The sequence below is a fragment of the Cornus florida genome, unplaced genomic scaffold (assembly GCF_030987335.1).
Source record: "Cornus florida cultivar Cherokee Brave unplaced genomic scaffold, ASM3098733v1 CherokeeBrave_3.0.0_Hap2_Chr05, whole genome shotgun sequence".
Classification (NCBI taxonomy): Eukaryota; Viridiplantae; Streptophyta; class Magnoliopsida; order Cornales; family Cornaceae; genus Cornus; species Cornus florida.
This window is the reverse complement of record NW_026775575.1, coordinates 91,520,937-91,548,385: the sequence shown is the minus strand read 5'-3', so window position 1 is coordinate 91,548,385 and position 27,449 is coordinate 91,520,937. Positions and strand designations below refer to the sequence as shown.

General features: G+C 36.2%; 2 protein-coding genes across 2 annotated transcripts; both read left to right on the top strand.

Annotated features, from left to right (window-relative positions):
• The first annotated feature begins 18 nt into the window (after window positions 1–18).
• LOC132307591 (SH2 domain-containing protein A-like) lies at window positions 19–23,525 on the top strand. The gene is made up of 12 exons (XM_059805400.1): window positions 19–2,125; window positions 3,070–3,261; window positions 4,471–4,674; window positions 4,780–4,869; window positions 13,998–14,075; window positions 14,163–14,327; window positions 15,305–15,673; window positions 17,599–17,882; window positions 18,423–18,585; window positions 21,044–21,393; window positions 23,115–23,192; window positions 23,293–23,525. The coding sequence occupies exons 1-12, from the start codon at window positions 1,979–1,981 to the stop codon at window positions 23,318–23,320; spliced, it is 2,148 nt and encodes a 715-aa protein (XP_059661383.1). The 5' UTR covers window positions 19–1,978; the 3' UTR covers window positions 23,321–23,525.
• A 721-nt stretch (window positions 23,526–24,246) lies between these two features.
• Window positions 24,247–25,616, top strand: LOC132307592 (probable purine permease 11). Its single transcript, XM_059805401.1, has one exon. The coding sequence runs from the start codon at window positions 24,375–24,377 to the stop codon at window positions 25,494–25,496; it is 1,122 nt and encodes a 373-aa protein (XP_059661384.1). The 5' UTR covers window positions 24,247–24,374; the 3' UTR covers window positions 25,497–25,616.
• The last annotated feature ends 1,833 nt before the right edge of the window (window positions 25,617–27,449 follow it).

The following is a 27,449-nucleotide window of genomic DNA, read 5'->3' as shown; positions in this document are numbered from 1 at the left end:
TAGATTTACTAATGATTAAATGGACATTTATTTTGCTTTTTCATAATGGATCAATCTATCATTGTGAAAACATGGTTAAAATTCAATGTTACTTGATCTCTGATTCTTTTGTTTACTACTGCCGTTGAATATCCATCACCTGTCCCCTGCATGGCAACATTCTTAAGCAGAAAAGTTTTTCTGTTTAGTTGCATGAATTTCAAGCAATTTACATTTAGAATCCATAGCCTTTAATCCTTCGCTTCTTACTTGCTTGTTGGATAATCAAATTAAGCATGGTCATCTTCCGATGCATTTTCTCGAGTCTCACCGGAAAATTGCTACATATTTGACAGACCTGAGATTTTCTCTGGTTGCTCTTTACCCTATATTCTCTCAGATGGCCCTGCTAATCTACTAGACTTCTGAGCAGGTCCACTGGTTACTTCATACAGATTATTCCGATCAAGGTAGTGTATGGGATACATATAAATCTGCTTATGAGACCACAATCTCTACTTCTAGCTTTACGCTCAGTTGCTTTGGTCGGGTTAATTTGTTTTCAGTAGGTTGCATCTCACTAGTTGAATATAAAAAGACTATCGTCAATTTATCTGGAGACCGAGACCGTGACATACAAATGGTGGTATATATGGGATTGTTACAACCCGAAAAGGAAAGGGAAAAGCCAGGTGAGATGAGTTTCATCACAATATGTGCTTGAAGGACTATAACATACCTAACATGGAGCTACAGAATAGGGGAAATTACTCTTGACATTTGACAGGAAAGCTCAATTCCATTACTGGTATTGATTTAACTTCTTTGTGACTACTATCCAGAGTCATAACTTATGGGACATATGAGCAATATGGTGTAGATATTGATTGCAGTTGGTCACTAGAGAACCGTTTCTTACCTTCTTAGCATTTGATAATGTAGTTGCTAGTCTAAATAATGGACCAAATCCTCTCCGGTGAGTTTGGTCAAGTTCCATTCCGTTAGTGAAATACGTTATAATAATGTTGCTATATAATTTCAAGTTTTACCCAATTTTACAATGTTATTGCAACATGAGTTATCATTAATTGTAACTTACTTGGATATAACAGATAGTGAATTTGCATGAGAGAATTTTTGTCCCTAAAAAGTCGGAATATTACGGAAAGATGGGCTGGTTGTTGATGATAATTTTGAACCACCAAATGAGTCAAATTTGGGGGGTCTTTGTCAACTAAAAATTCTCTGAATCATTGTCAAACTTGGAGCTAGAAGGAAGAAAAACAGAACTTTCCAGCAAATTAATAATCCTAATGGTATTGTTTTTACATGGTGCAAGTAATGTAAATGATCCTAATTTTCTTTTTCGTTTTTCTAAAAAAAACAAATAATCAACTCAACTGATAGTCCTGTTTACAAATTTTGGTGCAAAATTATGCACGGTTCGAAAAAAAAAAAAAACAAAAAAATGGTGAAGTGTACCCGTTGGCATTACACTATTCTCCAGACTATCACCTCTCTTTTCGTACAATAAAGACATCCAGCTCCAGAAACAGAAAAAAAAATAAATAAATAAATAAAAAAAACAAAAAAACCAAACTTTGTAAGATTTATTATTTAAACTTCACATTCAAATCTTCAATGAGACTCAAAACAATTATTTAAAACAAAATACTTCCAAAAACCAACCATTTTTCAAGAAAGAATTAGAAGTACAGTATTTATTACCGTATGAATTTTCTTTTTTGCCCTTCTTATTTTACTGAGCCACTTCTTCATGTCCCTGACTTGTCGACTGATTATTGGAAAGTTGAGGTTTTCGTCGCACATGCAAAGCACCTGATTGCTTCCAATTAAAGAGAGAGAGAGCATGAACTGCCGAAGACACACCGACCGTTAATTAACAGCCGTCACGCGCTTGAGAGAGAGAGGTAACAGAAAGTAGAGGGGGGGGAGAGAGAGAGGGGTTTTAGGTTCTGTGAAAAAAAGTTAACAATTTATGGGGACTAATGTGGCAGAGGCCGACGATTACTCGTCGCTGAAGGATCTTAGAATTGAAATCGACGGTGAAAATGGAACTTTCTCTCTCTGTTTCTGGCTCTACCTCACCAACTTCAGTCCATTGCCCTCTATAATCCTTCGCCAGGTCTCTAACTGCCTCCTCCTCCCCCCTCTCTCTATATGTACATATACATATAATCTATATAGTCTTTTAAACTCTTATATGTATATATATTTATAACCATGTCTATACCTATATCTTTCTGGTTTTCTATGCGCATGCTACATAGGGATAGGGATCATGGGGTAATCTTGTTTCATTCCTTCTTGAACATTCGATATTTGTTTGTAATTCATAGCCATTTCTCATTTCTTTGTTTCTAGGGATTTGTTTCATTTTTTTTTTTTTTTTGAATGATTGTACTGATTGTTAATGCTTGCTTATTGGGTTTTTTTATATTTATCGTTGACAAGTTCTTGAAAGACCAAAACTTCAGAGCTTTTAGGTACCCTAGTTTCTTCAGAAGACCATCTCACTGTATACTAGCATTGTATTCATTATAAGGAGAAATGCCCAATTCTGGTTTTTGTATTTGATTTTCCCCTATTCCAACCCCCATTTTATCTGATGAAGTCTTTCAGAATGAACAGGTTTCTGATTTCAGATAGCTAGAAAGGCCTGACTGTATTTCAGATAGTTTTTTTGGTTGTTTGAATTAGTTATCAATTATTGCCTTAGGCTACACAATTCATCAGGACCACCAACTTAGGCCACTTACCCTTGCGGTCAGATAACTGTATAGTCTAAAAAACTACAAACAGGAAGAAGAAAAAAATGACTGCCTATCACACCCGAGCAATCTGCATCAATGTGTGACTCAGCTTACAAAATTAATGAAACAAGTCATATATCCTGCACTATAGGATGTGTTTAACACAAAGCATAAAGAATTATTTATAACCATCATTCGACTGTTTCAATAACAATGCAATTGTCAAAATATCATTTCAAGTGCATCTTCTATCTGTTTCTAGTCTATGTTCTATGGTGAAACGGTGACATACTTAAGGTCATTTTTGGGTATGCAGGTGAACTCGGATACCGCTTACAGTATCCCTTTTATTGTGTTGAATGAAAAGAAAAGACTGATGATTTTGCCATTGCTATTTCTACACGAAGAAGCTCCTACTCCTGGCAATTTTATTCCATGGACAGAAGCTCCACATGCAACTGCCAATATTGAGTTCCCTATGAAGAAATGGGTTCATGTTGGATGTGAGGTATGTTATGAACATCCTAAAGGTCACATTAAATATATAAAAGAGTTGACCAATCCATTGTGATATCTTTTGTTGTCAATTTTTGCATCGACTCCATGAGATAATTTATATAGAACTTTCTTTAACAGTATCATGGTTCTGTCAATGAGTGGCACTGGATTATGTGCTTTTTGCATCCATATGCTTTAACTTGTAAGTTCTTATTTGACTTTCAGAGAAACAGTTCGCTTGGACTCGGATGCTAGCATCCTGGGCTTTATGAAAATGTGATTTTTCTTTCATGTGCTGCCCTTAAGGGTGTCTGAATTTCCTAAAGGTTTATAAGGGATTTGACGCACAGCATCCGAGGACATACTGGTTATCTTTACGATTGCATTTTGTGGCTTTGGGTTTAGAATTAAAGTTAGGCGACATATAAAAAAGATATGAAATTTTTGCTTTTTTGGCCTCTTTGAAGGTCTAAGGCGCCCTTTGGCCCTTTTGTTTCTTTGGGTTCCGCTTCCCTTTTGAGCGTTTTCAATAAAATCTTACTTATTTAAACAAAAAAAAAAAAAAAAAAAAAAAAGATATGAAATTTTGATTCCATAAATGGAAAGACTTGAAAAATTAAGATCTCCTAATCCATCCAAGTGGTTAGCCAATTTTGGTCTAATTTGTGAATTAAGTGGATCCAATCGAAATCTATGGTGTGAATTTGACTAGTCAAACCCAAGAATTTGACGACAAACTTAAATTTGTGGCTTTTTTTGCTGTCTTGTACAAAGAATGTTGATTTCTCTGCACTCCACCTCTTGGTAACCTAGTTAAGATTAGTAGCACACATTCATGCATTAGATAGCCTCACTAGTTGAATGGTTCTGCCGTTAAAGAGGAGATTATGGTGAGCAAATGATGCTGAAAGAGTGGATGAACTCTAAAAATATTTTATAACTAATAATAAGTTTTGACAAGCTGAAATTTGCTTCAGAATTAGTTTCACATTTTATGTGTAAAGTCATTGCATTTTTGGTCAATTGAGACACTCAATAAACAATAATTAACCTAGACTAAATTACATTTCTATGAAGTTCAAGTGAAACCTGGATATAGTTGAGGTTCTGATCGACTAATTTAAGTAATTCATTTGACAGTGACATTAGTCTTGTGTGATGTTTGTGGTCTTCTATGAAGCTGTTTGTGATAATCTTATTCTTGGTATGTTCATGTTAGGTTTCTATTGATTTTGTGCGGCTTCACATTGATGGAGAGATTGTGGGAGAGAAGCCTTTAACTTCCTCATTGGATGACAACTCGAATATTCTGAGGAGACTGCATTTGGCTAGTATTGATGAAGATGAAGGTTGTTTACAGGGTTATGTCCGTGGTGTGGAAGTTTTGCCTCTAACATCATCTATCAAGGATCACTATGCTAAGGTGCATACTGATGGTCATTCTTAAATTTGCTTCAAGTGATTTCTCATATTTCTGAAAAAATATAAAGTCACTCAGTTTGCTAAGAAATATTTTTTCTGATGTTAGGACCCGCCTGTAAATTTGTCTATAGATAGGTCAAGTGCTTCTGAGATTGAAGAAGAGAGTGAAGGTGTTTGGAGCATTGTTGGTGGCAAGGTATAGTATGACTATGTTTTCTTAGTAGTCAGTTATCAGTGTTGATATGTGAAATGAACTACATTTTCACTATCTTTTTGCTTTATCATCTGTGAAATACAAAGTCTCTTGCAGTCCCTTTGTATGGTGTTTTTTTCTTTCTTCCTTTTTTGTCTTATTCTTCTTCATTTTCCAGGGGAAAGAGAATGAAATATTATTGTAGAATATGAAATAAATATAAAAGTAAATTTCAGACTTACATATGGTGATTGATATGTCTGCAAGATTGAGAGAGAGAGAGGGCACATCTCAAAAGTCGATTTTGTTAAAGGTAAAATGTGAAAAAATGATGTCTATGGGGATTTGTGAAATAATGGGGTATTTACAAGTATACGGGTCATTTGAAGCTATAAGAAACAGAGGGGACTACATGCCACTGCAACCCAGGTTTTTTTTTTTTTGTTTTTGGTCAAAACCAACTGAAGTACTAAAGTCTAGGCTTTGATGTAAAGGTGGCCTTGCAGCAACTCCTTCCTTAGGATAGTGGAGCAGAATGAGAGCAAGAGCTAGAACACGAGCAGAAGTGCGAGCGTGTCTACTAGTGATGATATATGTACATTTGAAAATAATTTTTTTTTGTATTGATATGTCAGTAAAGGGTTTAAGATTAGTTGAAACAAACTGAATATATGGATTGTAATTTTAGTAAATCTAGAAACACAAATGAGGATGTAGTGAGGATTGCGAATCAATAGGTACAATAAAGTGAACATATTCGTTATCTAGACTCAATTATTCATAATGAGAGAGAAATTGGGGATGACGTTAATCATAGAATCAAGGCAGGATGATTTAAATGGAGGAGTGCATCTAATACATTGTGTGATAGGCGTATTCCCTTAGGATTGGAAGGGGAGTTCTATAGAATAGCTATTAGACCAGCCATACTTTATGGTACCAAATGTTGGGTAGCTAGAAAACAACAATTGCATAAAGTGAGGGTGTTAGAAATGCGAATGTTGAGATGGGCATGCGGTGAGATTAGAAATGATAGAATTATAAATGAGCACATTCAGGAGATGGTTGGAGTATCACCAATTGGAGATAAAATGAGAGAAAATAGGTTAAGATGGTTTGGACATGTGCAAAGAAGACCTTTAAGTGCACCGGTAGGAAAAATGACATGGTCCACATCAAAGGGTAATACTAGGAGAAGAGGAAGACCAAAATTAACATGGGTAGAGTTAGTAAAGAAAGATATGTTAGCATGTGGATTGACTGAAGTCATGACATTAAATAGAGTGGAATGAAAACACGGGATTCATGTAGTCGACCCCAAGTAATTGGGAAAAGGTTTGGTGGTTGTTGTTGTGTTTATATATCTGTAAAATTTTGAAAATCTAGTGGGTGTTACCTTTTGGTTGCAAGATTCTTTGGCTAGGTTTGAGTCTCCTCACTAATGCTAGTAAAAATTTGAACCGATCATGTAAGGACAGGGTTTGGTGCCCAAGCAAAACAGAACTTACAAAACATGCCATTTGAGATGGTCCACTCACCGAAACAAGTCATAACGAGTACTTGTTAAGAGGTTAAATTAGCAGTGAAAGTAGCCAAATCAGCAATTTGACAAAATTTGATCTGCAAATCTTGGCATATTTTGTTCCAAAAGTAACTTGGTAAAATTGGCGTACTCAATTTGAGAGCCTGACTATCATTATATACAAGCGGAAAATTACAAATATGGAAAAGAGAATAAAATAAAATCAAAATAAAGAGAATAAAATAAAATCAAATCAGAATAAAAATAAAATCCCTAAAAATTAGCCTATATTGAAGACCCAATAAATCTGCCATAATCGTTGAGTCAACTTATAGATGAGATTTCCAACACTCCCCCTCAAGCTGGAGCAAATATGTTGACTAAGCCCAGCTTGACGATGGAAGACTGGAGAAGAGAAGGCCCAACAGACTTTGTGAACACATCTGTAGTCTGTTCCGAAGAAGGAACAAAAATAGGATTAATGATACCCGATCGAACCTTCTCTCGAATAAAGTGAATGTCTACCTCAATATGTTTCGACCTTTCATGTAAAACAGAATCAAAAACAAGCATAATGGCTGATTTATTGTCACAAAACAGCCTTGAAGAACCTTTCTGTACAAGACCCAACTCTCCCAAAATTGATTAAAGCCAAAGGAGCTCACAAGTACCTTGAGCCATAGCTCGGTATTCAGCTTCAGCAGAGGATCTAGAAACAACAGCCTGCTTCTTACTCTTCCATGATATGAGATGATTACCATAGATAGTACAGAAGCCAGAGGTAGAACGTCTATCTGTCTTACATCCAGCATAGTCTGCATCAGTGAAGCATGAGAGTCCAGACTGATTTCCTGAGGCATAGAACAGACCAAGACCAGGGCATGACTTAAGGTACCTCAAAATATGGTAGACTGCATCCATATGAGTTGAGCGAGGGGCATGCATGAATTGACTAATCACACTGACAGCAAATGTCAAATCGGGCCTTGTGTTAGTCAAGTAGATAAGACGACCTACTAAACGTTGATATATGGATGGATCTGGAAGTAATTCCCCTGACTCAACAGAGAGTTTAAGATTGGGGTCCATAGGAGTGGAAGCGGGTCGACACCCAAGCATGCCAGTATCTTGAAGAAGATCCAAAACATATTTTCTTTGAGATAAAGAAATTCCACGACGGGATCTAGCAACCTCAATTTGAAGAAAATATCGAAGAGGACCTAAGTCCTTCATATCAAAGGACTTTTGAAGATGAAGTTTCGCCTGAGCAATTCCTGAAACATCATTACCTGTGATAATGATATCATCCACATATACCAATAACATAATGCAACGACCATCAGAGCGACGTTGAATAAAACAAGTATGGTCTGAGTGGCAGCGCACAAAGCCCATGGATAAAACAACATTGTTGAAACGACTAAACCAAGCTCTAGGAGATTGCTTCAGACCATAAAGAGACTTCCGTAGCCGACAGACTTTCCCAGCATACTCCCCCTCAACCCGAAATCCAGGGGGTGGATCCATATATATAGTCTAAAGTAAGTCTCCATTAAGAAATGCATTCTTGACATCTAACTGATGCAGAGGCCAAGAATGGGCAGCAGACAAGGAGACAAGCAGTCGTATAGACGTCAACTTAGCCACAGGAGCAAAGGTAGCACTAAAGTCCTTGCCCGGAATCTGAGTAAAGCCTTTTGCCACCAATCGAGCCTTATACCAATCAATAGAACCATCGGCTAAGTACTTCACATTAAAGACCCGCTTGCAGCAAACCGTTTTCTCCCCAGAAGGTAAAGCAACAAGTTCCCATGTATTATTATGATTCTGGCAGGGGAGGTTGAGTGCGATGGCGACGAGAGTAGACCTGCAAAGGTGGAGGGGAACCCTACATGGATGGAGAAGGAGATTCCAGGACAGTGTGATTTTCAAAGAGAGGAACAGGACGGGCAATAGGAGAAATCTCCTTCTTCAGATCACAAGAGAGAGAATCCTGTACCACAGAATTAGTACGATAAAAAGGAACAGTTTCATGAAATGTCACATCAAGAGAATGATACATATGTTTGGTCACAGGATCATAACAACGATAGCCCTTTGACATAGCAGAATACCCCAAGAAAATACACCTAATAGATTTATCATCAAGTTTATGACGAGAAGGATTATGAACAAAACAAGTACAGCCAAAAACACGAGGCAGAAAGTGAAACAATGTATAATCAGGCTGGAGAATCTGAAGTGGTGCCTTACCACCCAAAACTCGACTGGGAGTACGATTAATCAGAAAAGCAGCTGTAAGAACAGCCATGTGCCATTAGAATTTAGGCACATGTATACCACTCAGAAGACATCGGACCACAGACATAAGATGACGGTTTTTGCGTTCAGCCACGCCATTTTGCTCAGGAGTATAGGGGCAAGTGAGTTGATGTAAAATCCCCTTTTTATTAAATTCAGATCGGAACTCATTCGAAACATATTCTCATCCATTATCAGAACGAATATTTCGGACAACAGTGTTATACTGGGTTTTGATCATTTGAAGAAACTGGGTAAATAAAAGAAACACATCAGATTTCTTTTTCAATAAATAAACCCAAGTACAACGAGAATAATCATCAATAAATGTCACATAATATCGATGTCCAGAGAAAACAGTAACTGGGGAAGGGCCCCAGACATCAGAATGAATAAGATCAAACATACTAGGAGCACGACTCATATGAGAAATATAGCTAGTTCTAGTATGTTTAGAAAGCTCACAAACTTCACATTGAAACTTGTGGTCCTTACATGCTTTATTTAACGAAGGAAACAATAGACATAGATATTGAAAGTTTACATGCCCCAAACGTGCATGCCACAGACTAAAAGTGCGAAAAGAAACATCATAAACACTAGAAGTAGGTAGGACAGAAGCTTGAAGACTCGTTCCTGGTGGTTCCCCAAAGTAGTAAAGCCCATCATGCTCATACCCCTACCAAAAATCCTCTTCGAACAAAGGTCCTGCAACAAACAGTGATCTGGTAAGAATATAACTGCACATTGGAGGTTTTTTGCAAGCCGGCTAACAGATAAAAGGTTAAAGGTAAATTTAGGTACATGAAGGACAGATGAAAGAGTAATATCAGGAGACAGACAAACATCACCCTTACTGTGAATGTAAGATGTAGAGCCATCCGCAAGATACACTGATTGGGTAACAAATATGACATTAGAAGAAAAAACTGATAACTCACCAGTCATGTGATCATTGGCCCCAGAATCCAGAACCCAAGTGGGCTGCTTGGCCTTAACATGAAATGCAGTAGGAGTACCTGTAGCAATAGTTGCAGTGGGAGCAGTTGAAGGAGCACTAACTCTAGAAGCAAGGGAGCCAAGCTGGTCTTGGATATGCCTAATCTGAGACTGAAGCTGGCTCAGTCCAGGAAATACAGTAGATTCACCAGTAGTAACAGGAGTTTCTGTAACAGCCGCAGTACGAGAAGAACCAGTTCCAGATAAACGGTTACTAAAAAATTTTTGCTTCAGTTCAGGATGAAGTTTGAAGCAACGAGTCTTAACATGTCCAACCCCTCCACAATGGTGACAAATAATCTGACCTTCAGAAGCTCGTGATCCAAAGTTGGCTGCAAAAGCCATACTATCCCTAGCAGGCTCAGACACTGGTACAGGAACAATTGAGGGCTGAATGGGCTGAATTAAACGGTGCCTGCGTGCTTCACCATCAACAGTAGCAAAGGCTTCCAACAGGGATGGCATTGGTGATGCATTCAAGATCTGAGACTTTAGTAGTTCAAATTCTGGGCGTAATCCCATCAAAAACTGATAGGTATGTTGACGATCAAGACGTTTGACAAGAAAAGAGGCTGCCTCAGAAGGAAATTCACTGAGAGGCTCATATTGAGCTAGTTCCTTCCAACGAGATCTCAAATACCCAAAATAATCAGTTACAAACAAATTCAGGCCTTCCTGCGAGGCCTTAGCAATATCTTGATATAATTCAAAAATACGAGCATCATTCCTAGAATGAGCATACATTTGATTCAAAGCAGTCCACAAGTCATTAGCAGAGTCATAAAACATGAATATATTATAAATGCGTTCCTCCATAGAATTAAACATCCATCCTAAAATGGTGCAATTGTCCATATCCCACTGAGCATATTTAGGATCTTTAATATCTGGCCTATTTTCAGTACCCAAAATCCACCCTGATTTGCCTTTTCCACCAACATAGAGGCGGAGGGAACGAGCCCAGGATGCAAAATTACGGCCATTGAACAGCACACTAGTAACTCGTTGAGCCGGTGTGTGTTGCGCCGAAAAGAGAGTTTCTTTATTATTACTTGATTTAGCCATAATATTAAATAGAACAATTCAGCAGATTACCAATAATTTCAAATAAAGGAGGAATAGACCTGATTTTGATCAAACCAAGAAGCCGGAGACACGGCGGTCTGATCCGAAAATGCTGCCGAATATCCCGGCAGCCCCAAAAAATTACAAACACGTCTTCTGACCCTTAGTGCATGAAAAAGACTAAGGGAATACCCCTACAGGGGTCGAACCTAGAGGAGATTGACTCCCCCTAGGACTGTCGCAACAGCGACTTGAAAAAGAGAGGTCTGTGAAAAAAAAAAATAGGGAAGGGGCTGTAACGAGATAGAGGGAGATATTAAAAGAGGCGGTGAAAGAGAGAGAGATGGAGGAGGCGTAGGTTTGAGGCTCTGATACCAAAAAGTAACTTGGTAAAATTGGCGTACTCAATTTAAGAGCCTGACTATCATTATATACAAGCGGAAAATTACAAATATGGAAAAGAGAATAAAATCAAATCAAAATAAAGAGAATAAAATAAAATCAAATCAAATCAGAATAAAAATAAAATCCCTAAATATTAGTCTATATTGAAGACCCAATAAATCTGCCATAATCGTTGAGTCAACTTATAGATAAGATTTCCAACAGTTCCAAATGATGCAATCCTTGGGTTTGTCTAAAATCGTAGGTCCACCTAACCAATTAGGTGTCCTATCTCTTTCCAAGCAACTAGATCAGGATCAAAGTTAATTTTCCTTTGTCAGTTAGATCTGAGTGAGATGCTCCTCATCATCCTCTTCTTAAGCTGCTCTCAACTGGACACTATTGTCACATATTTGCAATAGTTGTCATGTTCAGGTTGTGTCTTACACTTCCTCAGTGCACTGGACTCAGGTAAGTCTATAGGGTTTGGGTGTGTCTTAAGTGCCAGGCCTACTCAAATCTAAATTTTAGGATACACTATATGTTTATTATTGTGTAATGTTCATTATTGTTGTTTTGTAAGAATATACTCAATTATTACTCAATTTTTTTTTTTTTTTTTTATAAGTAAGATTTGTAAAAAAAAGCGCTCAAAAGAATTATTAGTCAAATTAAATGGGATGTGGTAGAAGAAAAGGGTTTTCATCTATATCATAGATAGGATAGGAATGTCTGTTATTAAATTTGATTTTTTTTCCCTTCTTGTTGAAACTCACACACCCACTTTACCTTATGGGGACTCGAACCGCCGGCCTTCCACTTTGGAAAGTGAGAAAGTACCACTAAGCTGCAACCCTTGACAATTCTTTCTTCTTCTTCCTCTTCGATCATGTGTGATTGAAGGATCAAAGTGTCCAATTTGGGTTCGTGTGTCAAACACATATCTTGTACTCATACACATGTTGTGTTGTGTCAGCACGAGTTACACGAGTACCTAAACGGAAATAGGAGAGTCCATGTAAAATAGGCTCTAATACCAATTGATGGGTTAAAGAGCGGAACCCTAGGCTTTGATGTAAAGTTTTCGCAAGGTCCATGATCTAAACATAAAGGGGGGTGAATGGGTTTTGTTGGTAGATTTATCCTAGGAAGCACAGACACTTCGTTGGGTGCCGTGGCAGTATCGGACACACGAACACGGCTAGAAGTGTCCTGAAATTTGAAATTTTATTTTCTGGTTGGGCACAGCTAGAACATGGCAAGTACACGTTTTGGACACTTTCAGGACACGACGGAGTGGTTTTGTAATGATTTTTTTAGAAGAATGGGATTCAATGCAATTTAAAATATATTATGGGTTAATTAAAAAAATAAAATAAAATAGAATAAAACAAAAATAAAATACATCTAGCTCCAAATTAGTGATTTCATTAATGATTATATGGATAAAATGACCAAAAACTATTATTTATATATATAATAATATATTACATTATTATTATTTTTGACTTATCCACGCGGTATCTGTGTCCTATTTTTTTTAGATTTACCACCCGTGCTCGTATCGTGTTGTATTTGTGTCTCGTGGCTGTATCCGTGCTTCCTAGGCTTTACCTAATTTTAACACCTTTTAATTTTTTTAGCTAAATTAGTGAAATATCAAATATAAATTGAAACTAAAAATTGAAATCCAATGAGTCCATCATGTAATCAATATACTATTTAACAATAATAAAATAAAGTAGTAAAAAAGATAATTAATAGAGAAAATCCAAACATAAAAAAAGCACAAGATCTAGCCCAGGCAAACCAAATCGACTATGAGAAAGTGATTTACACTAGGTTAACAGTTTCCAGGCCTTGAAACCCCTAATTTTCTCGACACAGTTTGATCACTAAACTCTCCACTCTAGTCTCCAGGAATACAGTATGCTCATCAACAAATCCGCTTCTCATGCGATCCGCTTCTCCAACCAATGATGTGATCTCCAATGAGTAGTCGTCCAATGTAATCTCGGTTTGACAATCATTGGTCTTGAACTCGTGCAAATCAGTTCCAGAGTAATTATAATGTTCACACACTCATATAACACTCACCTATCTGATGCAATTGATGATTGCTAAAAGAAAAATATAAATGCACTCAATTTTGCTTAAAAGCTCTCGATCATATAATTCTTTTTGTAAATTTTGTATGTCTTTGGGTTTGCTCTATGATAGTCTATTTCTAGACAAATCAGTGTTGTGTAGAATATAAGATTTCTAGTTTTTAAAGCTGAAAAGGAAACTACTTTTTTGAACAACTCGATCGATCGAGAGACATGTTGATCGGTCAACATGATTCCTGATCAATACCTCAATCCATCAAGATATTGAGGAATTGTATACTAAGAAAATTTTAAGAAAGGAAATTCCCGAAACACTTGTGATGCATATCAACTAGGATTTTCCAAATCAAATCATGATATTTTAAAAATTTCTAATGTAAGAATGTATGAACCCTAATTTGGTGAGTGCATAGTAGTGACGTCAAATTATCTTTGTACCCTTTGTGTTGAAGATTACGTTTGATTTGCTTGATTTCCATCTTTGACCATGACCAACAAGTAAGTAACGTGACACTGACTTCTAAAAATTGAGCTAAGCCAACAATAAAAACAAAAATACATACTCTAATTTTGATTCACAAAATATGCCAACCTAAGTCTTTTTAACCTAACACTAATCTTATTGCCTATGGGTAGAATATATTAGATGCCAGCAAACAGAATGTTTTACAAGTTGTAGTTGTTGCTCAAGCTAAATGGTACTGGTATGAGACTTTTTCTAATGCGTCCCTTTATTTTTGGTGGGGACACAGGCATCTTGCCGCAGGAATTTTTCTTTGGATGTTGTTTTATTTGATGCGTTTGGCCAGCCTGTAAACAAGGAAATGGAGGTTTGTGTCTCCAGCTCACATATATATATACAGATTAGTGATGTTTACATATATATATATACAGCTCACATTATTTGTCATGTTTAGGTTGGTGCTTCCCTTTTGTACGATGACAATGGGGCACCTGTAGAAAAGCCTTGTGACGCAGAAGCTCCCCTTCTAACAAGTTATGATGGAATCGAATTTGCTTGTTTTGATAGACCAAGCAAACTAATCAATGGCCGTGCTTCCTTTAAGCTCAAGATATCTCAGGTGCTAATATCATTATGAATCAATAGCTTGCGGAACATCATTTACTTGCATTAATGAGCAGATACAGGATACTTCCATTTATGTTAGGGAAAAGGTGCACAAGTAACTGGCTTTTGTACATGCGTATTATTCCCACTAGGATATATTTATTTAATATCATATAATATGTTATAAATATATTATCTAATTCTATAATATATACAATTTACATAGTATCAAAATGTTTTTAGCATTATTTTTTTCATTCTTTTTCTTCTTCCCTCCCTCTATTCTTTCTTACTCTATTTTTTTTTTTTCCTTTAACAAAGGTCAAATACCTAATTTTCTTCTCTTTTTTGTTCATTTTTTATTCGTCTTCTTTGACTTTTTTTTTTTGATAAGTATTTGTCTTCTTTGGCTTTTATCTCTTTTTTCTAATCATTGTTTTGCTATCGCTTTTGACATTAAATTTTTTTAAACAAAAAATTACACCTTTAACGGATTGGGTTATTAGATCAGATATCTGACTATTAACAAATAATTATCATATCAGATTGGATAAAAAAATAACCTTATCAGATTCGGATTGGATCAAGCCTGATCCGGTCCAAATCCGATCTGTTTATAGGTTTAGTTATGTGACTATGTCTCATATAACCTTCTGGTGGGTATTTGACCCACTTCTCTATATGTCACCCTGTCTCAGTCTACATGCTACAAGGTACTTCACACAGTCAAATGACATTATTTCATTACCATAAAGGCTCACGTGTCATTTCAACAGCTCAACATGAGGCACTCTCTAAATGGATGATTGTTTAGAATTCAATTGATATGCTTCCCCCTCATGTAGCATCTGGTTATCGTGCCAAAAGTTGGAAAGGTCGTATTTGGTGATATAATACTCAGAAATAGTCCTATTAAGTTTTAGCATTCGATATCATTATTTAATTTCTAACAGAACTGACAAATGACTTAATTTTATTTCCCCATTTCAGCTTTCATCAAAGTGTGATAACAGACTGTTCCAGATTAGGTTTGACATTCCAAAAATGGAAAGATATCCTTTTCTTGAGGCATTCTCACCTCCGATTCGTTGTATTTCGCGGAATCGTAATACGCGGATATCTACTGTAATGTGTAACAAATCAATTTCCATGAGTCATTTGGTCAATGGATCTCAATCTTCTGGGTTGGATGATGGATCTACGGAACTTCTGCAAAATATTATACATGAAGCAAAACCAAGCCTGTCATCTAAGCGGGTCAAATTAAGTCAAGAAAATTTATTTGCATCCATTAAGCCCGATATTACCTTGGAGCGAGCTGATGAGGAATGCAACTCTCGTGTATGGACTACTAATGAGGTATCTATTATGCTGTTTTGTATCATTTTCATTCATAAAGTACTTGTGTAGCATTGAAACTGTGTGTACTGGAAAATTTTTAGGTGATATCTTCCTTTTGAATTATACCTATGTGGCATGCTTGCACATTTGTCTGTTATGTATAAATGAATTAAGCGTCTTGATATATCTTGAAATCGGATGAATTTTGGCCTAATTTGATAACGAATATGGTAACTTTGTGTTTTTTTATCCCGATTTCATGTACCAGAATCCGATACACTTCCTTTGAAGAACTCCAATGTTGGTGATCCAGAAGTTTTCTTCATTGTGCTGCTTAAGGTTTCCTTTTCTGGTTAGATGAAGCCCCAAAGCTACTTGTTTTTGCTAGGTTCTCGACGTGATTTTCTTGCTGTCGTTATTCGATATTTTAATTTTTTTACCACCAAGGGTTGTAGTTCAATAGTATCTCTACCTCCCAAAGTGGAGGTGATTCAAGTCCCCATAGGGTCAAAGTGGGGGTGTGACATATTTGCCAGGACCCAAAAAAATAAAAAAATTCTTTCTTTTTTTTTTTTCTTTTCCCTTTCCCTCCCTACTATTGTTTTGTTATAGAAGAAATACAAGATAGAAGGAATACAAGAGAAATATGTAAAGGGTTGAATGAGAATAATAATATGTAAAGAGCACATGTTACTGTTACAGGAAAGGAAACTGAATATAATCTTTGCGTATTCTGTACCAAGACATATGCGCAAATAAAGTCAAATCCCATGATTCTAGCCTCTCATATCTAGGCTAATATTGTAAGTTACATCCATGATTCTAGCCTTTCATATCTCGGCTAACAGTTATGTTTCAATTTATTCTTGTTATTTTAACTTTTTCTTGATGTTTTTGAGGTTTAGGTTTTTGGGGCAGTTCACCTGTTTGGTCTTGTATGTGAGTGGTTTATTAACGTAGCATACCTATGGATAGACACAAATCTTACTTTGTTCAGCAATCTGCTTGCACTTTTGCGGTGGGGTCAGGCCATCTGTTATCCATTGTGAAGTGGATTTGTAATGGTAAATATGTACATGTTAAGGTAGTTGTGCTGAAAATTTGGTTTGTTGCCACCCCTAATGTCATGAACCAGCTCTGTTGCTGTCCAGGAAAACTAGATAGTTGCCACGACCCGCTCTGCACCATGTGGATATTGTCTGCTTTGCACACACTCCTCTCGATGCTCACGGTTTTGCTCAAAACGTGTCTACATGGTTAAGCCTCAACACTTCTCCTCCCCTGGCAATGTGGGGCGTCATAATAGTACAGATAAGATAAGAATAAGACATGGTTTATAAAATGATATTATTTCTCCCTCAATTGTTGATGTAGCCTCTACCAGGGTATTTAAACTGATGTAGTAACTTCCACTAAGGCTTTTAAATATGAAAATTGATGAAAGGAAAAGAAGTCAGAAGACGAGAGAAATTGAGAGATAGATATGAAAAGAGAAGCAATGTAAGAAAGATCTGAGAAAGGACAATGAATTCCATGAAGAGAGAGAGGGAGGACATATATTGGAAGTAATAATATAGAGAATAGAAGAGGGTGGGAGCAAAAAAAAAAAAGAGATGGTGGTGATGGAAAGAAGAAAAGGGAGGGTAAAAGAGTGCAAAGCTCTTTCAAATTTGTCAGATGGTTATTCATTTTTGGGCTCTCCTGTTTTACACTAATGAGACTAGTTCATAGGCTTCGTAAACCCTAAATACAAGTGGAGACTGCTTACAACTTATCCATGTAATGCCCTACTCATTCATTTAAGCTATTCATGCCTTTTGTTTTGCAAAAATCCCTAATATGATTACTTTAGAATGTTCTCTTTGATTATTACAGTAGAAATCTTTTGGTATTATTATTATATTTTGACATATTGGTCTCAGTGTATCAATGTTTTTAATTAGGACGATAATGCATATGGGACAAGTTTGGAGGTGAGACTAGAAAATGATGAAGAAACAGACAACTCCCCATCTGATTCTGAGAGTATTGAAGCAAGAAATTCCGTTTTTAAGTGTATGTCAGCTAATGGAAACCCAGTGTCAGATTTGACCGTTTTCAAATACTGCCTGGGAGGCTTAACTGAGAGGTCTTTTCTACTCAAGGAGTTTGCAACATCAGCTTCTGAACAAGAACTTGCAGACTTTGCACAGCAGGTTTCCCTATTTTCTGGATGTTCCCATCACAGGTAATATACAAGGCTTTTCCATTTTCTAAATATCATCAATATTAGTGAATGCATTATTTTTTTTATTTATTTATTTTCTTTGAGTTTTAGTTGGCATATAGTAGAAACCATGTGGCATGATAGTCTGTCGTGGTTTCTAATAACAGATTGGTAAGTGAAACTAATAGTGATTACTGAATCCTATCCTGGGTTGGACCTATGAGTATATTTCTCACTAGCAGGAGCTATAGTGAGTACCAAATTGATTTGAAGAAAATAATGTACTCTTTTAGGCTTTGGGTATTCTTCCTTACATTTTCTTTTTTAAACTGTTGAAAAAGAAACGAAAATAAGTGTGCTTATTCAGGTTGAGTTTGGTGTAATGCCCTTTTAACTCATAAGTTCTAATTGGATTGTTGATGTGGGTGCTTCAATGCCCTATACTGTAATTTTTTTATGTTACAGCGCTAGTAAATGCATGGGATATGTCCCATGAATGTCATATATTTTGTGATCCTATTTCTAAGGAGAATTTACTCTCTTTTTTTTTTTTTTTTTTAGGCACCAAATAACAATGGCAAAGAGATTGATAGAGGAAGGAACAAAAGTCTGGAATTTGATCTCACCGAACAACCATCATGTTCTTTGGGATAATGTGGCTTCTGAGATTATGGACAGTTTCATGAAGATTGCCTGCTGCAGTACCAGATTTTTAACACAACAGGTCTCTCTCTCTCTCTCTCTCTCTCTCATACACGCAAGTGCATGCCCATACATGCATGCACATACTCACATACGTAGATGACTACTGCTTGGGACTCTTTGTAAAGGTCAAGTATGTGGAATTAATTTAACAGATGTGGACCAAATCTTTTGGAAGTTGCATGGTGGGAGTGGGTGAATAGGTTACACAACTAATTAATAAACTTTGACAGAAATTCAAAATTTAAACAAACTTTAACTAAATTTTGGATTTCAACAATAATAAAGCATGTAAAAATCATCATGTTGTAGAATATAAAGCAAAGGAATACAGAGAACTTTCACATATGATTTTAATGTGCGAAAAAAAAAAATAAAACATGGGACATAGTCCAAGAATTCCCTCAAATACTCTTCTTGAACTTCACTGCTGCCATTCAACAAATCCACTCCTCCTTTAGCACTTTGATTTCTGTAACTAGTAAAGCATGTAAAAATCATCATGTTGTAGAATATAAAGCAAAGGAATGCAGAAAACTCACATATGATTTTAACGTGAAAAAAAAAAAAAAAAAAAAAAAAAAAAAAAAAAAAAAAAAAAAATATTGGGACATAGTCCAAGAATTCCCTCAAATGCTCTTCTTGAACTTCACTGCTGCCATTCAACAAATCCACTCCTCCTTTAGCACTTTGATTTCCATAACTAGTAATGTCTAATCTACGTTGGTTGAGTGAAAATCGGTTGTGGTGTTGAAATCCTTTAGAGCTCGTTGACATTGGTTGAAAAGCACACAACCAATCTCCTCGAGGAGACTGTGGATCACCTTCTGTTACATTGCAGCATGGCTAGGGACTGTTGGGATTTAATGCTTGGTTTGTTTGGGATCCCTTGGGTCATGCCTCACTCCTCTAGAGGGTTGATTGAGGCTTGGAGAGGATTCTCAGTGGGGGCTCTCATTCAGGATGCTTGGAGGGCTGCACCTCTTTGTATTTGATGGTGTATTTGGCTCGAGAGAAATCAGCGGTATTTTGATGGAAAGGAGAAGCCTTCTTCTATGCTTAAGTTTTTTATTATTTCCACCCTTTTTTGGCCTCTATGAAGGCTTGAGGTGCTTCTTGGCCTTTTGTTTGTCTTTGGGTTTCGCTTCCCTTTTGAGCGCTTTCTTTATAAAATTTTACTTACCAAAAAAAAAAAAGAAAAAAGCACACAATATCATTCACCGTCCAAGTGTATGATGATAAATGAAAATTAAAGAGAACCCAAGCAATTCACTTGCTAGATTGCACTCAAAAAATCTATGATGCTTATATGTGCTCTTTTTTTTGTTTGCCTATGTTTTCAGAAAACTTAGCGTGTTCATTTAAAATATAGAAGCAGGGAAGGCTTAGGGTTGAGAGAGATTTTGGAAACTGTTTTCCCGCATATTTTGACTGATCAGGACCTAATCGGGTTTGATTGATCAAACCTAGTCCAGTAGGTTTTAGTTCATCCTTTTCATCGTTCGATTGATTGAAATCCCCTATCATAGTTCAATTAGGTTGACTTTCTAAAATAGTTTTATGCAATCCACAACGTATTTCTATATATCAAAACATGCAAATGAAAAACCTAACATGTTTACTGCTATAGATGAATGCATATAACCCTAATTTTGGTGAGTGCATAATTTGAGAGTTGAGCTTACCTTTGTTCCCTTGCTCTTTTAATTCCTTTTTGGCCCTTAGCCAGGGTAACTCAACTAATCATCCTAACTAGCTTTTGAGCCCAATACAAAAGCTAAAATAAAACATACAGACTCTAGTTTTGTATGAAATTTGCCAACGTAAGTCCTATTCCTAAAAAAGTCTGTTTATGTGCAACCTATTTCTAGCTCTTTTGACCTTAGCCTACCTGAGTAAAGCTTGTAGAAAGTGCAGATTTCATGAAGAAAGTTACCGCAACAAGAAGCATAATTATGAACAATGAACCATAAATCCTTTGTAATTGGTGCCTTATAATTGAAAGATCATTACCATCTCCAATGTCTATTATCTGATGGTTGATAATTTGTATGGCAAATCGACAAGAGTGGGTGGTTGAAGAGATTCATTTATATTTCTGGATAGAAGGTGCATTGTGAATAAAATTAATTAGAAACAAAAATTTATAAGAACGCCGGAACAGTAAGATTTATAGGTCCATTTGGAAAACTTCCTTGTTCACCTTGGCATTATGACTCTTCTTTTGAATTTTTTTCCCAACTAAATAGGAGGTATTATTGAGCATCTGGCTAATACTCCTGGAGAATGCGCTCTCCTTTCCCACATGCGTTGGGTAATTACTGGGATAAAACCCTGGGAGGTGGCCTAGACATTGCAAGAGATTATAGATAACTTCTGCAAGTATATTTTTACTTTGTGTTCAAATTTTAATTTATAAAGCATGTTCAGTAAAATTATTTGTGATGATGATGATGGTGATTTATTTTTTATTTTTTCAGGACTTCAAACTTCTAAGGAGAATTGCAGGATGCAAGGGATTACTGGCCCGAGAAAACTTTGAGAAGATGTGGTGTTGGCTATATCCAGTAGCTTTTACATTATCAAGAGATTGGATAAATGCAATGTGGGATTCTGAATCACCAAAGTGGATAGAAGGATTCATTACAAAGGAAGAAGCAGAGTCTTCACTTCAAGGTCCCGGGGTCCTTCAAGATCCTGGGACATTTGTACTGCGATTTCCTACTTCAAGGAGCTGGCCCCACCCAGATGCTGGTAACTTAATTGTTACTTACATTGGTAGTGATTACATTATCCACAACAGGCTGCTTTCGCTGGATTTCATTTATAGGTGTGTATATTTAATTTCCTTCTCTCTTTTTTCCTTCCAAGACTACGTGATAGTGATATATCTTTATTAGGGGAGACTTTGTTGAAAATATTCTTGCCCTGGCTTACATATGTTCTGGGCCAGAGGGCTGAGGGGGAAGTAAACAGTGAAGGGGGAAACTGAGAAAGAGGAGAACATTCTCAACCCTGGGTGGGATGCACAGAAGTACTGGGTGTGAATTTTGCTATTGTAAGAATATTTGTAAAATTTTGAGTTCATTAAAAGACTTCATTCGTTATCTGATGGGACAATTGTTACAAATACCAAAGATTTTGGGGAAGAACTAAAATTTCTGAACACAAGTAACTGAACTAAAGAACCCTAAAGACAGGATTGGTGTTAGAATTTTTCTTTTTCACGTTAAGAAGGAATGTTTATTAAGTTGTTATTCATTAAGATCCTCATAAAGAAAGCACCCACAACAAAGGAAGTTTGAGACACTTAGGCTGGATAATGTACACGGAAGTGTTTAGTACTTTTAGCATATTTTGTAGTTAAAGTCTTGCAGGGTTTGTCTCATGAAGGAAATCTTTGTAGTCGGATTTACCAATTAGTGAGTCTGAGCATCCTACTAGTTTCTGTTGTAACTCATGCCAAGCAATTTCCCTGTTTTGGTATGAACTTAATCATGCTGAGAAAAAAAAACAAAATTTTTCTAAGGAATAATATAGTTGTGGATCTCCTCGTTCCCTAATCTGATATGTAGATTAGGACCTTATTCCCTAATCAGATATATTAATTGGTGAGTTTTAGCACCCCTACTGGCTTCTCACAATTGTTATTTTTACCAATAACAGCGAGTTTACAGGAGCTTATTGTAAGAAGCAATGCTGATTCTCACAATGGACAAAGGATATAAAGTTCTCTTACATTTAGTAAACATGCTGACCGTGGTGATGTTCTAACAATAGTTAGTGTTAGTACATGTAATAATCGTCTTTTCACTTTGTGGTTGCCATATTAACAGGGAAATGTGTAGTACCCTAGGATATCTTGTGTCAGGTCACTTTAGATGGATTCATGAAGTTAGATACAGTTCCAAGTATAGAATACAGTGGAATCAGATTTTGAATAAGCATGTAGAGTAGGGATGAGATCATGAGATGCACAGTTTTTAATAATTAATACATGAAATGCACTGTTTTTAATAATTAATACATGGAATTATCATGGATGCTCTTGATCTTACATTGTCGTTTCTGAATGATATGGTTTCTTTGCCTGGTAAATCAATGCACATGAATGCAGAAAGTCTGCACACATTCTCTCTGTCTCTGTCTCTGTCTCTCTGTCTCTGTGTCTCTCTCACACACACACACACACATGCTTTTCATCTTTAAAAAGAAAAAATGGTACTCCAGATTATTTTATGCAGAAAGTCTGCACACATTCTCTGTGTCTCTGTCTCTGTCTCCCTCACACACACACACACACATGCTTTTCATCTTTCAAAAAGAAAAAATGGTACTCCAGATTATTTTATATTTGGCTGTATTATAAATTTCCAGTTTTTTTCTTTTCCCTTCATCTCCTAGCCAAATGTAGGATCTGCCTATTAATAGTCATGTGTTTTTAAAAAAGACAGTCCTCCTTTTAGAGAATGACTTGACATAGAAGCCTCTGCTTTCTGCCCATGTAGTTCTGGTGACTGACATGGAAACCTCCTCTTTCTGCCTTTGTAGTTCTGGTGAAAAGGAAATGACTATGGGACGACTACAAGATATGCTACTTGCAGAGCCTGAGCTCTCACGGTTGGGAAGGCAAGTAGTCTTTGGCAACTGTTTACATTTCTTTGCATTGATTGAACTAAATTTGTTGCTTATACCATTGTTAATGATTCTTTATTGTCCGAAAATGCAGGATTATTAGGAGTCACCAGCTTGGTTGAAATTTAGCCTGCATATCCTCCTTTACAGAAAGAGTGATGACCGTCATTTTCTTCTCTTTTCCTTTCTGTTTTCTTCTGTTGTATATTCATAGTCTTTTCACTGTATCTCTGAAATTTGAAGAATGGAAATATCTAATATGTGAGGATTTTCCTCCCAATACCTGTTACAGACACAGCTTGAAATTCAACGGTAGCCTTTTCCCCTCTGATTTTAGTTATATCTATCAAATTAGCCTTTTTTACAGCCAAGGAACACTGATTTAAGATATCATACTTCGATGATAGATGTGCTCGTTGCTTAGATACGTTGTAAGTCTCACATCGGTTGTATATTGGTTGGTCCTGGGCTTCTTAAATTGGTACGGGGAACCCCACAAGTCACAAGTGATTAGTTCTTTTGTTTGTGTGTGTGTGTGTGTGTGTGGAATTGGCTCATTGTGAATTTGTAGTAGTGTGCCCATGTGTTTGTGTATTTTAGTAATTTTGTGTGTGAAACCAAAACCCTTGGGAGATCCTGTGTTAGTGATGATTCAGAACAGCAGTTACAGCATCATTAAAGGTTAGGATGGACCATTGGGAGGATTTTTTATTTAAATTTTTTTTTCTGTAAATATCATAAGTAGGATGTTCCACTCATGATTGCTGTAAGTTGACTCGAGTCCAGACCTACCAGTATTTGGTCATAGTGAATGTAGAACAGTTTCTCTCCACAGTTACTCTAGGACTAATTAGCAAGACTATGTTTTTGGGATGTATGAAAGTTATGGTGTTAATACTCTGGTTAAGTGACTCAGTACAGGGCATTACCAATGGATATCTCGTTTGCATTGATCAAAATGATCAAGACCGTCTAAAAGGAATCAATTCTTGGCGGCCAAAAGGAAATGATGTGGAACAATAGAGTCCATATAGACTCACAGTTTTCGTTAAGAACAATATAGCGGCCATTAATGTTGAAACTGGCATCATGATCGAATCATTTTTGCCATGGAGATCTCTCTCTCATGTGTATATAATTATGCAGTTCAAGTATATAGATATATAAATATATCTTATGCCTGAAAAGTTTAGTTTGTGTGGAAGGGTTATCTTTTGTTCGATGTGTTCTGCATTTACAGAGGTCCAAGAACCAAACTCAACCATCGGGCCTCCCGTCACTGATCAACCGCCACTTGTGGGACTCAAACGTTGGCAACGGTGGCTCTTGGTGGTGCTCAACATTGCCTTCCTTCTTATAGGCCAATCTGGTGCGGTTATACTCAGTAGACTCTACTATGACGGAGGAGGAAAAAGTATATGGATGGCGACGCTCATCCAGAGCGCCGCCTTTCCAGTTCTCTTCCTCCCTCTCTGCTTCTTTTCCTTCCACAAAAATCATCCCCCTACCCCCACCATCCCCGCGTCACCTTCCTTTCGCACCCTCTCCATGGTTTACTTGTTTCTTGGTGCTCTTCTTGCTGGGGATAACATGTTGTACTCAATTGGACTCCTCTACCTTCCTCTCTCTACCTACTCTTTGATTTGTGCCGCACAGTTGGCTTTTAACGCGATATTTTCCTTCTTCATTAATTCCCAGAAGTTTACCATGTTAATTCTCAACTCTGTAATCCTTGTAACCTTATCATCGTGCCTCGTTGCAGTCCATTCCGATCCAACGGACTCCAATACTAGAGAGAGGATCAAAGGGAAAAGCACAGTCGGCTTTTTATGCACTCTGGGAGCATCAGCAGCTTACTCCCTACTGCTCTCTCTCATGCAATTCGCCTTCGAAAAAATTCTGAAAAAGGAAACATTTGCAGTGGTCTTGAGCATGCAGATTTATACTTCCCTCGTCGCTTCTTGTATCTGTGTCGTCGGGTTGTTTGGCAGTGGGGAATGGAGGGGGCTGAGGGAAGAAATGGAAGGTTTCGGAAGAGGGAGTGTGTGTTATGTTATGACTCTGGTAGGGGCAGCTCTGGCTTGGCAAGTTAGCTATGTTGGTGTTGTGGGGCTGATTTTTATGGTGTCTTCCCTCTTCTCTAATGTTATTAGTATACTGCCACTGCCACTTGTTCCTGTCTTTGCTGCCATGTTTTACCATGAAAATATGGATGGGGTGAAGGTAGTGGCTATGTTTTTGGCTATCTGGGGATTCGCTTCTTACCTCTACCAGAATTTTCTTGATGATCATACATGAAAAAAGACGGGAAATATTTCTGTTTAGGGATATTCAAAGAATTGTTCAAAAGAACTATAGTATGTTTTAAATTTTTGCAGTATACATATATATATATATATATTTAGATTTTGTGCTGTATATGTAGCTTTTATAAAACAAACATACGAACTTATCCATTAAAGTTGACTTCTCTGGTTAGGTGTGTATGGTGAAAAATGGGTAGATTTGTTCACAAATTGATTTGGATGAAAGTTAGATGTAGATTATTGAGATAAAAAAGGTAAAATGTATATTAAAGTATGAGTTTAGGTTTATGGCAAATCTATAGCAGTAGGAGTTTCATCTAGTTTTCTTTCTATCATTCTGAAACTGAGATTTCACCTGATTTTATTTGAATCTCAGTGTCTTACTATCTTGACCCCTAAAATTGGAAAATAAGAAAATTGTTTTAAGTTTTATTTGTTGTGTATAGCATTAATTTTTTAAAACAAATTGATCCGGAATTTGTATAGGAAAAGGAGAGAGAAAAAAAAATTCTAATTTCAATAGTGCTTCTAGCAAGTCTTCCCTAACAAAACTGCTACGGAAGTAGTTTATTTTTATTTTTTTTGCTTGCGAAACAATTATTGAAATAGGTTATCGGTAAAAGCAATCAAACAGATGACTGCCACTTCAAAGAAAAATCCAAATAAACCAATTAAAAATAGATGTGCCTCTTCAAAGAAAAATCCAAATAAACCAATTAAAAATAGATGTGGTTCTCAATTTCTCATCATTTATTTCATGATGGGGTGACCTTTTGTCGGTGAGGAGACAAATTAGATCAATTCACGGCTGTATTATTAAGTACAAATTTGAATATGACACCCAAATATATATATATATATTTCCCACCCAATAATTCTTTAATGGACACTAGAATGCTCGTTTGAGGCATCAAAAGAGCATTACGTATTGTATAATTTGTATTAGATTATGAATTTGTTAGAAGTAAGGTTTTGTAGTTACGCTAATAAATATAGGTCGGATTTTTGTCAACTTTTAAAAATAATAAAATTTCTTTTCTAAGTACTTATCCTAATCACTAATTTCGACGTTAAATTGACTATGTAATTGATAAAATAAAGTCCATGATTATATCATTTTTTATTTGTTACTGGCTAAGAAGTACGGATATTTCTAAAAGAGCAACGCACCCGTATTAGATACGTGTCAGACACCGATACTTTACGAATTCGTGTCCGATACTTCTTAAACATATCCATAATTTTAAAATGTATTTTTTAATTTCTAACACGTATATGATACTTCTCAAATATTTCTTAGTTATTTTGACTGCGTATCTGACACTAACACTTTATAATACATTTTTAACAAGTTTGAGCATTAAAATGCAACTTTTTCAACAATAATAACAACGTATAATTGTTAAGAAAAAATTTAAAATTTATTAAGTAATGACTAGGGATGCTTATTTTATGTATTGTGAAACGAACTTGTATATTATATTAATGATTGCATTTAGTTTAGTAACATTTTTTAAAAAATTGACAAAAATTAATATTTTTATAAATAAAATTTATTTATTTTTTATTACCATATTCAGTACTCATATCTTATTTTTTTTAAGATTTGTCGTACTTAGGTACCGACCTAGACTAGTGGGGGATTTTTTTTTTATTTGCATTATTATCTATACTTTTTGTTAAATTTTTGAAAATGACCTCTCTCAATTTGTATAACTCTTAAAATTGCCCCCTCTTAATTGATAAAAATACCACACTTCACATTCTTGCCCTCACTAATTTTTTGGATCTATAAGATAATCATCTCTTTTTAACTCTTTATCGCCCCCCACATTCATAATTCTCTCTCGCATACTTTGATATTCCCACTCAATTTTTTAAAATACCCACTATATATACTCTTGCGTTTTAGATTCAAAAGAAAATAAAATAAATCGGTTTTCTT

Coding starts and splice junctions, on each gene's coding strand:
- LOC132307591 (XM_059805400.1), top strand. CDS start 1,979: ATGGGGACTAATGTGGCAGAGGCCGACGATTACTCGTCGCTGAAGGAT. Junction 14,076..14,162: donor CTGTAAACAAGGAAATGGAG/GTTTGTGTCTCC, acceptor TGTCATGTTTAG/GTTGGTGCTTCCCTTTTGTA. Junction 21,394..23,114: donor TCGCTGGATTTCATTTATAG/GTGTGTATATTT, acceptor CTGCCTTTGTAG/TTCTGGTGAAAAGGAAATGA.
- LOC132307592 (XM_059805401.1), top strand. CDS start 24,375: ATGCCTGAAAAGTTTAGTTTGTGTGGAAGGGTTATCTTTTGTTCGATG.